The sequence below is a fragment of the Pelodiscus sinensis genome, chromosome 7 (genome assembly GCF_052426305.1).
Source record: "Pelodiscus sinensis isolate ZL-2025 chromosome 7, ASM5242630v1, whole genome shotgun sequence".
Lineage (NCBI taxonomy): Eukaryota > Metazoa > Chordata > Testudines > Trionychidae > Pelodiscus > Pelodiscus sinensis.
In genome coordinates this window covers 64,998,138-65,012,358 of record NC_143058.1, presented here as the reverse complement: position 1 = coordinate 65,012,358, position 14,221 = coordinate 64,998,138, and the positions used below count along the sequence as shown (strand labels likewise).

Genomic DNA, 14,221 nt, shown 5'->3' with positions numbered 1-14,221 from the left:
TACAGGAAGCCCGAGGCAGAGTTTCTCTGCTCCAGGCTTCCTGGAATCAGCCACTGATCAGTTTCAACAGCGGCTGAATCTGGACGCCTGGGACAGAGCAGCTGGGGCGCTGCTGGGTAGGTCCCCACAGCGCCGCACCTCGGCGCTGCGGGGACCAACCCGGCAGCACCCCAGGTGTCCCCAAGTCAGCTGCTGCTGAAACTGATCAGCGGCTGATTCCAGGAAGCCCGGGGCAGAGCAACTCTGCCTCGGGCTTCCTGTAGTCAGCCGCTGGTCAGTTTCAGCAGCGGCTGGTTTGGGGACGCCTGGGGCAGAGCAGCTGGGGTGCTGCCGGGTTGGTCCAGTAGCGCTGAGGAGCGGCGCTGTGGGACCAACCCGGCAGCGCCACAGCTGATCTACCACAGGCGTCGGCGAGAAAAGCCTGGTCTGCTGGGGGGGGGGGGGAGGCACACTAGCTGCGCGGCCCCCCCGCCTCCCCCCAGCAGACCAGGGAGATGCAGGCGGCTGGACCGCCGAGACGCGCCGCGGTCCCGCCACCCGCGTCCTCCGCGGCTTTGCTCCGTGTCTCCCTGGTCTGCTGGGGGGCACCCCCTGCAGGGGACCAGGGAGACGTGGAGCAGCTTTTCTCGCCTCAGAGGACGCGGGCGGCAGGACCGCAGCGCGTCTGGGCAGTCCCACCGCCTGCGTCCTCCCGGGGCGAGAAAAACCCCGTTCGTAAGTACGGATCCGACGTAACCCGGGGACTGCCTGTAATGCTTGATGGCACTTTCCTCATTCTGTCCTATAACTATGCTAGTGCAGTAACTAGTCTCCGTGAGCTATGACAATGCTGTGAAGGTGAGAGACTTAAGAGGGCCTCAAAGGTAGGTGAGTTCCTGGAGATTCAGGTAGCTTTTGGTCACCATGTGGTTTTTTTCTAAGCAAGCATATGGTAAAAGAACTACAGACAAAACTTGCCAACAACTATAAACCTTATTCACAGAAGTAGGTTCTTTATCAGAGAACATCTCTCCTCTCCCCAGTCTCCGGAAGGGCTCTTGTTGTTGGTCCTTCCAACCCTTTCCTGAGGATTGGGCCCTCTGTGGAATGGAGGGCCTGTTTCCTGGATCAGAAAAGTCCTGCACCTGTTTAAAACCAGCTCTGTCCAAAAATTCCCTTTTTGTCCTTGTTTGGAGTTCAGCATGGTACTGATTACCAGTGGAATTACACTAGCATATCACCTCCTCCTAGAAAAGCTATATCCAGTCTCACAATAACATAGAATGGCATTTTAATACAATGGATGCCAAATATCTTATACATTGAGTAAATTTTGTCCAGGGTCTAGCAGGAGTTTCTAGCATTTGGGGCATATGCTGCTCACATAAATCAAGAAGTGCTTTGTTTCCCCAGCATTTTAAATCCTTTGCAGAACTGAAAGTTCTTGCCAAAAGAAATGTGTTAATTCATATAGTATGAGTTTAGTATTTTGGACTCTTTCAATCCTTGTCCTTACCAGGATAGTCAGCACCCATATTCTTGCAATGGTTCAGGTGTTCTTCCTAGTGTACACAGTGCTCAGGTGTTTTTACTGCCTTGTAATTAATACCCATGAGAGAAAGGGTAAAAATTATGCAGTAATGGCAGGCTGAGCCCTGGAGAGTATTGAAAATCCCAAACCTGTGATCACTGCCATATGCAGGTTTCTTGTGCATCATGATAGTAAAGACACGGTGATCTTTAAACCTATATCTATTTAAATGGCATGGAAATTATATTTTAACGATCATATTAAATATATATTTGATATTCTAAATATGAACACCTTTTCTCTTTGTTAGGGCTAAACAATAAGGTTCACAGGAGAATAGAAGTGAGATCAGGAAGATACCAGTTAATGCTTCGTTTTTTGATCCATCACAGCAGAAGCAGCTAGAGAACAGTATCAGGTACCTTTGTGTAGCTTAGTGTTCGTGCTCATCAGCTATTAAGTAGGGAGATTAAACATCATTGAACAGATCATGGACAGTTGCAGATATTTTTAAACTGAAGTGCATGGGGGGCCAGATTTTCAGATGATGTACAATGGTGTTTCTATAATGGTGTCAGTAGGATTATGCTGGTTTCCGCCTTTAGTTGTCCAGAGATCTCCGTGTGGCTTCTTACATGGATACTCAGTCCTCTGATTTGTCCACTAAGCACTTACTTCTGTGGTACAGATTGAACCTCTCTAGTCTGACACTCTCTGGTCTGGCAACATCCGTGGTCTGGCTTGATTTTAGGTAGCCAGATGTGCACTTTTCAGGGTGTGGCCAAGTTTCCCGTGGTCCCATGAAGTTTGTTTACAGCCACAAGCCTCATCTCTGTATTAATTTACCCTAAATGTCTTCTAAGAGCCCAGTAAGCAGTGGAAGTGTTGGTGATGCTAGACAATATGGACCTCCCATGGTCTGGCAAATTCTCTGGCTCCTGAGGAGTGCCAGACTAGAGAGATTCAACCAATAGGAGCAATACAAGCTTCTGCCTGGTGCTCTAAAGTACGTAAGGCCTAATGTATATGGACTGCCTCGGGGAGGGATTAGGCTTTTTTGTCAAATTCCTGACTGATGCTACCGCCAGTTCAGCTCCACCAGTGGTGGCTATTGTGGGAATGCTACTCCAGAGAGTATATCCATTCAGTCTTTCCACCAATGGAACATGTTAGCAAAGTCTACAATAGCCAATACCAAAGTCTATTTGCTATGTGGAGTCCTGGTAAGACTCGTAACAAAAAGCTAAATGCAGTAATGGGTTTGGGAGTATGCAGTATTTTTCTCTGCAGAAAGCTCTATATTCAGAAGAAACTTGGAAATGGCTTTGGTGATACTGTCAGCAGCCCAGCACCTGCTCAGTTAGATAGACAATCAGATGATGATTGTCCATTCTTGTAGAAGTGATGTTTTACCTGGCACTTGGTTTCTGTTGCAAAGAATCACCAGAATTTTTTTTATTTGAATATTTTACATCTGTTTAATAAAATTCTTGGTAGCTTAACTGTACTGAAGTTAACTTCAAAACTGGAACAAGAGACATGAATTGGTCAAATATATTATATGAAATACTGGAATCAATACAACCACTCTATGTAATCACTTAAAAAGAGTGATGATCAAAGTCTTAAGCTTGATACTTTAACCATAACTTGATTAGAAGGAGATGTCATCTTTAAAAAAAAGTCTTTAAAAATAAGTTAAGCAATTTGGTATTCTTAAAAATAAAATGTCTTGGTAGTATATGTAATTATATTTTTAAAAAGCACAATAATCTTCCGTATTTTATTGTTCCCGTGTGTTTTATCATAGATATCCTGGTACCACACAGATTTCGAGGTGGTCCACATGACAATTTTAATCCTGATCCTAGGGTCATATTATTTGATATCAGTGGCCATTAGCAGTAAAAAGGACGATGAATGGCAAATCAGAGATTGCCCCAGTGAGCAGTTAGCCAATGAAACGAGTAGTCATTAGCAAGAGAAACGGAGAGATTTCATATTCTTTTAAATGTGATTAAAAACCCACTCATAGGTTCACTTGGGTGATGTAAAAGGATCCCCTAATCTGCAGTGCCAGTGTATAGAATTATGTTTAGTATTTAATATATGCATGTTAAACTAAATATTTCAACAAGGGGCACATGCTCCCAAGCACATCCTACGTTTTATCCTCAGTGGTCCTTCCCTGCAACGCCCAGGTGTTAGGTCTTTGCGGAGAGGCAGCTGCAAGCAACTGGGAGCTGCTGCTTTCGATCTTCAGGGAGAGGCAACAGTACAAGCAGTGGCTCTCCCGGCAGTTCCCAGCTCTTCGCTGTTACTGTTCCTTATGACTGCAGCTCCCAGCTTGCTGTCTCTAGCAGCTGCCACACAGAGATGCGGTCTGGGAACACCATGCAACTAAGTGGGACCAGGCAAGAATCTGAGATGGAAGGCACCGGACTCCACTTGTCCCCACCAGGCATTGCCTCTGGCTTGTGCCCAATGGGGAGTAGCATCTTACAGGTTCAGCCTGCAGGAGATGCTTGCCACGGTGCAGGGTGTAAGCCCTGGCCTCCAGCAGGTACGCTGGCTCTCAGACTTCTGAAGGTTGTTGTATGCGGCGTGGATTTCCTATTTCTGTATCCTGTTCCCCCTTGTCCCCAATGAATCTTTGACATATCAGACTCCTTTAAGGGTATTGGCTTCTCCCAGTTCAATGCTAGTAAACTGCAGCTGCCACTGTACATGGCAGAGGAAGTGACAACCTAGTTAAGTGAAATCTTTTTTTGTTGTGGTTGCAGCCGCTCGTTTCTTATTATGTATATGCTGTGTACCCGTACTGGGCTATAATTCCTTGCTTGTGCCTGTGTTCCTCTTGTCTTTGGTTAGCTTCTGAAATGCATTGACATCTACATGGCCCCAAAACTCCCCCCTCCCCTCCCTGAGAGAATAAATTATGGGTCCCCATGAGTAAGATGGGTACTCTTTCCTAAATGGGTGTTCATGAACCGTCTTACAATGAGCCTATTCAGAGTTCCAGTATTTACTTTAATACCGTAAAAGGTGAGATGCCTGAAAACTGAGAGCTGCTGCAGCAATTGCTCAGCATCTTCACTTTCCATCAAACTACCTTATACTCTCATGCAGGTATTTAGAGCTTGAAAACATAGCTGTCCATTGAGGAGTGCGTATTGAGTATTTACTGTGCTGAATTTGATTAATTCTTTACTAAGCTGCTAAGATCTTTTTTTGGTAAACTATTAGTTTTTTAAAGGAAAATGAGATTAATGGAAAGTCGGACTTAGTGATATAAGGAGGCCTGCATTCTTTTATTCATTTACATTTATTTTTTGAATTCTATTAATGATGGACCTCAAAGGATTTTTGGGAGCCAAAGGCTCAACAATCCAGCTAACCAAAAGCTGTTGAGTTACAGTGGATTCCAGTTTTGCAGTGTGATGACCAGATAAATCATTATTTCTCATGCTTTTACTGGTGCCCCTGAGCTATGTGTAATGAAGAAGTATAAAGAAAAAGCTATGTTCCAGCCACTTCTGCTCAGTAATTTGTAGCTATCTTAAAAACTGAATCCATTGTACCTTGCTGAGCAGTTGAGTAATCTCAGCAAATCAAGCAGTTCTCTGTTGATGTAGAGTTGAAGCAATCAAGAAGGGGGAAAAAGGTGGGTGCTAAGTAGCCAGTGTTTAATTTTGTGTCCTTTCCCTGAATTCCATTCATAGCTCTGTTAAGCGTTTCAAAGGATTATTGTTAATTTGCTCACGCTGGCCTCTCTCTTTGTTGGTTGAAGGAGCCACAAAACATGTGAAATGTTCTTCTATAAGAACACTCATTTCAGTAGTTTGCTTTCATAGGAAGTATTTTTTCTAAAGTATTTTTCGGTTTTACTAGTCTGACAAGTTTATGGAGAAAGTATAGTTGAGAAATTGTTAAAAGCTAGATAAGGAAGGGTTCTAAGTGGAACTAACCTAAGTTTCAGTACAACGGGAGGAAAAACGAGAGATGCCTTATACCAGTAACATAATACTGTGAGCATATCTTTTCCTGTTGAACTCAGATATGGGTTAATTGGAAGGCATTATGCATAGTGGTTGAGGGCTTGTGTGGTTTATGTCAGTAAGATAAGGAGGCTTTCACTTCTAGGAGCAGAGTATAAATCCATCCTGAGGCCTTAAGTGGACCAGGTTTGCTAATCTTGGGTCAGGCCTAGGAACCCTAAATGTAATCTGGCATTATCTGGACTCTGTCATGAGAAACAGCATGGTGCCTGAAATACCTCTCACCAGGGGGGACGGTAATCCCTCGTTCACCCGCAGGTCAGACTTGCAGTCATTCTCCAGGGTAGTAGTGAGGAAACTTGCAATGCAGCTGCATGCCTCATTTAATCTGTGACTGTTGAAGAGATGAGTTTCTGAAGTGCCAGGTCCTGCTCTTCACAAGCACCAGTACTCCATGTTCTTTCAAAATATGTATCGGAAGCCCAGAAATAGTTCTTGTTAGGTAGTTTTGTAGCCTCTACCATTTTATCTCTAACCCAAAATAAGTCTCTAATTCATTTTATCAGTAAATAGTACAGCACTTCTCTCCTAGTTCTCAGAGGTGCCATTATTGTAGTTCTCCTGTCTAACGTGTGTAGTGTTTCAGCACCCTTTCCCTAACTGTGACTTGTGACTACAGAAATACCATTTTCATAATGTTAAATGTTGACTTTTAAGAACAGGGCTTCTCTTGAGGAAAAATAAATTTTCTCTCTGATGTGGTAATGTGAAAATTCAGTGTTGTGTATAACTACCATTTTGTAGACATTTGCATTTCACAAAATTAATATTTTGAAACGCATTTGGATTGTGAACAAAATGTGGCTTTACTTCATAACCTGAAGCTATCAAAATTTTTAACAATCCCTAAGACAGGATTTTCTTAAGCAGCACGTGTGATAGAACCATTGAAATATATGTCTGTCAGACTTATAACTCCTAAAAATATGTATTTGAGTTAGCTATCCTAAATAAATCTCTCACCATGAAACTTTATACATTTGAGCTACATTTGTAATTAATGTATAACATATTATGCTTTTGTGAGAGATTTTAGACATACTATTTTCCACAAGCGAAGCCTTTCTTTGTGTGTTGCTTTTTCTTTTGTGTAATGAGTTACTTTGTGTGACAGGTGGGAGATTCAAGAAAGAGATAGTAGTTGATGGACAAAGCTATCTGCTGCTGATTAGAGATGAAGGGGGCCCTCCGGAGGCACAGGTGAGCATTGTTTTTTGAACTTTGTGAGGCTAGACTAGAGATCATGAAAATGAATAACACGTAATAAAATTATATCTCACTTGCTATAAGAAAGTGCCAAAAAATTAAGACATTAGGATGAGAAAACAAGTTTTCCTAGAAAGTTTGTTAAATGTGTTTAAACATATACATATGATGGATTAAAACTTGCTCATGTAATTCAAAACAGAATACACTGATAGCCCTCCTATGAAGGCAGCCAAACATGTTACTCCTGATGTGAATGCGGTACGTTGCAATCTGTTGAAGTGACGTAACCTAATAGCAAAGCTTTTCTAACAGCAAGATGAGAATGAAGATGTCTTTTGGGGGAGAATTTCTATGCACTTGAATATGTAAAGATGTGTGTAATTTGAAAATTGCATATGATTAATTGGTAGTGATGATGTCTGGGGCAGTAGTAAACGCCCTCCGGTGAAAATTGGTTCTTTTGTTGTTATAAAATGGCTAGTTGTAAATTTCACTTGGATAAACGGGAAGAACATAGCCCATATGAAGATATCTGCCATCAAATGCCCAATTCAGGGCTACAAAGTTACTTTACTGGCCAGGTAACTACACTAAGTTACATTTTTATTAAATTTTCATATTAAAGGAAATGATTGAAGTTTGTGACTAAATCTTTTTGTAATGTTATCATAGCAGAGGTATTCACATTGAAATGTGTTAGAAGTCTCTGCTATTAAATCGTTATCCTTTGTCATTCTACCTTCTCTACTACTTTCACCTTATTTCTTCTTTATAGATAGTGTTGTGAGACTGTTTCTAGCTCTCTGGCCCCTTTGTATTCTTATGCAATTCCTGCTTGGCTGTTGAATGTTTATTTAACCTCTCTTGTCCTGTAAGAAGGCTGCTCTCTACTGCACACAAGATTTGGATATCTACAAAAAGGAGACAGATTGGTTATTTCCCTCTGGTTACTGTACTTGGGGATGATACAAGTTGAAACCATGAAAAGTTGCTATCTTCATGTGCTTGTATGGGCATTAGTACCAATGGTGAAACTGGCTACAGTCAGTGTTTCTGGGGCAATGAAGACAGCTCACCCTCTGCCTTCCCTTACCTGGTTATTAGCAGGATTCCTGAACAGCATTCACTGATGGAGCAGCTTCAGAGAATAAGCAGCAGGAGCTGTGGAGCGGCTCTGTAGCCAAACAGCTGAATGGGGAGTTTCCAGCAACAGCAGCAGCTTCTGTTTCAGTGCCCCACTACTGCCCATTAGCGGATTAAAGCCTTGTGGAAGAAGTTTAGACAAAGGAGAAGAGAAGAGGGTTAGGCAGAGGAATGAAGAAGTCTCAGAGGAGAAGCCCTTAAGAGAAGTTACAAACAAAAGACAAGTTTATAGAGAGGATCTTAATTTTCAATGGTTACTAAATTAAATGCATTTTAACATTGCTAGTTGGCACTTAAGTGCCCTGAAAAGTGAGGGTTTATAATCTAGACTAAACAAAGTAGGAAAATCCATGATAAAGGTCCAGTAAAGGATAATCCCTGTGTTTGGCCTTGCATTTTTTGTGCCAGGTTAATACAAAAACAGTTTGTAAAATGGCTCATTGTAAAGGATGAAATCAGAGTGAAATGTATTCTTTTGGGAAGCTGGTGGTAGTTAGCTTTTCATTCTTTTTAAAGCATGCCAATTGTGAATAAATCGCCATTTTCATCGCTCACCTAACTCAGAACTATTAGTCTCCTGTGATAAAACACAACAATTATGAGGGATTTGGCTCATGGTAGTTGCTGTGGGATGCAGAGCCTTACATTTGTAGGCTTCTGGTGTGATTTTTTTTTTTTGGCCTCATTTGAGCAAATGTTCCCCTAAAAATTGATGCCTGCGGTGTCATTCAACACAGTGACTGTCTATGAAATTGAACTGCCTCCTCTGTCTAGAGAGCTATTCCCTGTCATAGTGCGATTTGATGCACATTGGTGAGGAAATGAAAGGGAAACTTGAATTTGCCATTGCTAGTGCTGTTTTTTAAAGACTTTAGTTTCCCATGTGGTGGTGTTGCATCGTTATAATGTTAAATTACCTATAACAGTGTGTAAATTATTTGTGTGTGTGTACCTGAATAGAAAGTGATCCTATGGAACTATGTTAAATATTCTCTGTTGGTGTATCTCATAACCGTTAATAGATAGAATACCTTTCCATCATTGTGCACTGGTTTCACGAAAATTTTAATACATTCTTCAAAAACCATTAGTCTCATAAATTATTCTTTAGGAATATCAGTGCTGCAAGGAAAGATTCTAGTCTGAATACAATTGATTCCATGGTCTGAGATTAATTATACATTAAAATCCACCAGCTAGACTTTCACCACAGTTCTTGTACTCCTCTCATGTTTTTCATTAGGCTTCCAGTGCTGACAGCAGTTCAGCTCACCTAACTCACTCATTGACGATGCTTAACGTTTCCTGCCATATATTACGTATTAGCACAATGCGGCATTGGCAAATCCATTGTAAGAGGTTGGCTTATTAAGTCTCTCTTGACGACTGTAAAGCTTTGTATTTGCTCTTTGGGCGCTAAGGACGTTAAATTGTGATTACCTGGCTAATTGTGTAGTCGATAAAGGGGCCCTCCGCAGAGCCACAGTGGGAGCTGGCTGGAGACGGAACTGAGCAGTCCTGGCTCACGCCAGCTCTGGACTTCTGTGCCTCTATTTTAAATGTAGTAAGAGCCGCCGAGCTCTTACCACATTTAAAATGCAGAGGCACAGCGTCACGGACTGGCGAGAGCTGGGACTGCTTGGTCCCGGCTTGCACAGGGTCCAGCAACCCCTGTTTGCGGTGGCCCGGGGTGGCTGTGGACAGAGGCCGCTGCCAGAGCATCCCCTGCCTGCCAGCCGGGGCTGCTGTGAACCAGAAGCTGCTTGGCAGCAACAGCTTCTATCCTCAGGGGGCCCAGCTCCCTGCTGGGATCCCCATCGACAGAGGCTGCTTGGCAGCTGCCTCCCCTATCCTCCCTCCCCCCCGCTGCCTCTGATAGGTTGACAGCACCACGGAGATGGTGCTGGGGGGGAACCGGCTTCTAAGGTGGCTTCCCCCAGCACTGGCTTCTGTTTCCTCCACCCCCCTGCTGCCTCTCATACTGAGGCAGCAAGTGGGGGTGGGGAAGCGAGTAGTCAAGAACTCCATTTGACTACCCGGTAAGTATAGGCTTATCGGGTAGTTGAATAGTTGACTGCTTGCTTACATCCCTTTTGGATGTTTTACCACTTGGGTTAAGATATACATATATAGTGAAGTAAATGGTACATAACAAGCTATTTGTAATAATTTAACTTGTATAAATTATTTGAATAGAAATAATGAGATGCAACACCCCTTCATCCTCCGACATACCCTTTGAGTTCCTCTTTTCTCTCTGTGCAGTGAGCCTCAAGGATTCATGTTTTCACCATCTTTTTGCAACCATGAAAGTTAGGAACTTTTAAATGCAAACTGATCTAAACATATGGTCCTAGGCACTGGTGCTTTTAAAAAGTGTGAAACATTGCAAGAGTTAGTGATACTGAAGTAACAATGGGCACATGCCCAGCACACAACATAGATATGTAAACACAAACTACACTAATTATGGGGAGCATAGAGGAGTGTTGTCCAGTGGATAGGGCATTGGACTAGAGATTAGGAAATTTGTTTACTATTCCCTCTCAGACACAGGGCTGTTGGATCACCATAGGCCTCTATTTCCCCATCTGTAAAATAGTGATATTGATCTCCTTTGTAAAGCAGTTTAAGATCTTCTGATGAAGAAGTAGGTGCTATTATTTTTTGCCTTGTCAGCTCTTTGCAGTAGCATCTACTCTTTCTATGTATATACACAATGGGGCCATGACTTGATTGGTTCTGACAGTGTTTGCGTCATAATATTATGATTAATAACTATGGAGGGATAAGGTTGCAGCTGGTTAGCTTTTTATTGATGGAATAGACAGATTTATAAACTCATGTTATTAGTTTAAGAAATTCTCCTCTGGCTAGCTATAACCAAGAGGAATTTGCTGCCATGTTAATTTCATTTAATATTACTAACAATTATTTGTGATCTGGAATTACCCCTCCAGTTACGGTTATTTTAAGCCTTACCTGGGCATGGATGTTCCTCTTTCAGCAGATTTACACCACCAGCAAAAAACAGTTCACTTTCCCCCTACAAAACCTAAGGCATAATCATTTTACTTAAACTTCTATAATCAGGGCACCGGCAAATTTAGATATGTTAATTTCAGTTTTAGAATATCAAGAAATGCAAAATATATTTTGAAATTTTGCTTGGATCTGAAATGTAGTGAGTAAACTTGCAAACCCTTGAGCATAGTATTCTGTTTTGAATGTCCGTGCTAATGCGAGTAGAGAAATCGAAATACAGATATCAACAGGATGAAGGGGAAGGTGACGTAATAGGTGGTTGCACTAACCTTTCACTTCTGGAGTCCTGTTTTCAAATATCCATGCCGTTCACAAGTGCAAAGCTTGGCAAGCTCATTTCATTCCCAGTTTCCATGTAACAAAACCCAGTTACTACTTTGAATATACCCAGAATTTATAGCATACATTTTGTATACCAGACGCTGCCTGGTTGAAGCCAAAATCCCTCACCACCACATGCAAACTCCCTGTAAAATTAAAAAGCAAGTACAGAGTTATTAGTGTTAATGGTTAGATTTCCCAAATGTAGCATTCTTTCTCCCATCCTCTCAAGTCAGGGTAATTTAATTGCACCATTTGTATTGACTACTGCTCATTGCATTCCCACTGAATCTCTCTTCTTCCTTCCTCCCCTTCTTTTCTCTGTAGTTTGCCATGTGGGTTGATGCTGTTATATTTGTCTTCAGCTTGGAAGATGAAATTAGCTTCCAGACAGTTTACCACTACTACAGCCGTATGGCTAACTATCGTAACACTAGTGAAATCCCAATGGTACTAGTGGGAACCCAGGGTAAGTGCACTTTTGATTATAACATCTCTAAGAAGATACCAGGAATCTTGTTTCTGTCTTTATATTCTGTTATCTTTGGCTAATTACCTGCCTGAAAGTGTCTTTAAAGTGGGAGTTGTGTATTGAAATATTTTAAAGACAAACATACTTCATTTAATCTATTTCCTTTTATGCCAGCCTTTTTTGGGAAATGACTGATATTTCTAGGCACATGGTTGGTAAAATGTAAAACATTCCTGATGTTAACAGAAAATTGCTGTTCTGGGATTAGTGTTCCAAACTCTGTCCAGTCATATCTGTTTTTTTGCTCTGTCAACAAGACTGTTTACATGCTTTGAGTTGAGTACACGCATAAATGTTTGTAGGATCATGATGTAAATTATGATGGGACTCATATTGCTTAAAAGATCCGGCATAAACCAGACCTTTATCTCCTTAAATCACAACCGGAATAAGAGAAACTAAGACTTGGGAATCATTCTGCTATCAGTATTTATGAAAAAATGAAGGTTGTCATATACAAGCCAGACCTCAATCCTCTTTTAAATTTGCTGCATAGTCACTTGTGTTTTATGTCACTTGAAAAGAAACCCCACAATTTTACTTCATCCCAGTTAGGAAAGAAACTGTCCTGCAGGAACAATGCTAGAGCAGCATAGCCTTAGGCTAACAGAGGACTGGAAAGCTTTGGGTGTGTGCAGTTTCAGATCCTTTTATGAAAGATAGCATAGAAGCTTCTTATGCCCTGTTTCCCCCTTCTTCAGTGTTTTCAGCTATGCTTTTAGACTCCCTTTTCCCTGTAGCCTGCAGCCAGGAGAGAAGTTGAGGATGGTTCAATGAAGGTCTAGATCTTCATTGCTTCCTCACCTCGTCTTTCTTTTTGCCAATTAAGACAATGCCTGAGGACAGGTTGACAGTCCAATTGCCTGACTGCAGACTCTATACCAAAGCAGGTCATGGCAAAGCCCAGGAAATAGGGGAAACACGGAGTGTAAAGACTAGTAAAGAGGCCATAAGCCGGAAGCAGGTGACAGATAAAATGGGGAAGTAGATGATACAAAAAAAAATTTGAGGCTGAATAGAAGAAACTGCACTCAGAAATGGAAGTGAATTGCTTAAAGGGACACTATCAAGTTAAACATTTCACAATCTTTTTAACACCTAAGATTACTGCAAGAGACAGGTTTGAGGGGAAGAATATTGTTCAGGTTTTCCTTGCTAGGTGTGTCACTTGTGTGTTTTTCCTTACAATGATGTGGTCATCCTTGGAAGTTTTGTATACGTCTTTCCCAGAACTCCAGGGAGGAGGAGGGGGAATTTTAAAGGTAGTGGGTCTGGGAGGTAGCGAGGCAGGAGCAAAGGGTGATACAGGGCACCATTCTTAGCTATGCATCAAGGTGACAGTGTCCATTTTAATGTGATAGTAGCGATTCTATCTGACGCATTTCTGCTACCAATCCCACTAATTGTAGTTGTTAGATTCTGAAGTGAATCTCCTAAAATGTTAACATCTGTTTCCCTGCTGCTTCTGCTGCCAAAGGTGAATCCTCTTCCCAGTAGGAAAATGGATAGGGGGATAAAAGGGGAATATTCCCTCCCACCCCCCATCTTCTGGTGAAATTCAGGGCCATATTTTCACACACAAATAGCATGTGAAACAAAAAAGATATTTACATAATGCTGCTGATTTTTAGCTGCATTTATTGGGCACGTGCCTTCAGCACCCTCTGCTGGTTTTACAAAGAAAAATCACTAGGCTTGCTTCCACGCAGATGTGTGTTTTTTTTTTTTTTGTTTTTTTTTTTTACCTTTCAGCTGTCAGATAATAATAGATGGCAATATAAAAACCAATATGCTTCATTTGGTACATGTCACATGTGAGATTTAAAATGTATGAAACTTTACCCAAAGTAATATATTTCAGATAGGAATGCCCTGTGTAGTATTGATTCACAGTAATTGGAGTTTATATTCAAGTTAAAATGAGGTTTTTTTCTCTCATGGTAGTCTCGTTGTTTTTTTTACTAAATACGGAGTAGCTTAGACTTGGCTACATTTTCCGATCACTTTTGCAATGCTGTGGTTCTTTGCATTGTTACTCTAAGCTGCCATGGGAATTAGGCAAATTTTATTATTATGTGTGTTGGTCTGAATTGTAATGGGGTGTAGTACTATACATCTTCAAAATACTTTACAGTGTTAACTAGCTTTTATAATGCCCTGACAAGTGGGTAAGTTAAGTCTAAAATCCCTATTACAATAAATTGCAGTTTCAAACAATTTATACAATACAATTATTGATCTGTCATATGTTCCCTGAATAAACTCTTGAAAGGAATATTGTGAAGGGGTTTTTAATTTTAACAGCTCACTAAATCCCCGCCTCAGATCTTCTCATTAGCTGTTTGGGATAACGGCATCTCCCCACTGTGAAATGAATGAGGGGCCATCCTGAAGGTGATAGGT

At 41.5% G+C, this 14,221-nt stretch overlaps 1 protein-coding gene across 7 annotated transcripts in view; it reads left to right on the top strand.

The window, feature by feature from the left end:
* Window positions 1-14,221, top strand: part of AGAP1 (ArfGAP with GTPase domain, ankyrin repeat and PH domain 1) — a 496,396-nt gene that overhangs the window by 185,892 nt on the left and 296,283 nt on the right. For 6 of the 7 annotated variants that reach the window (XM_075934057.2, XM_075934053.2, XM_075934048.2 and 3 more), the window contains exons 4-5: window positions 6,683-6,768; window positions 11,614-11,755. The exons of the other annotated variant lie outside the window; for it this stretch is intronic. In XM_075934057.2, the coding sequence (XP_075790172.1) occupies window positions 6,683-6,768; window positions 11,614-11,755 (228 nt within the window). The remainder of the gene's footprint in view (window positions 1-6,682; window positions 6,769-11,613; window positions 11,756-14,221) is intronic. 7 annotated transcript variants of the gene reach the window in all.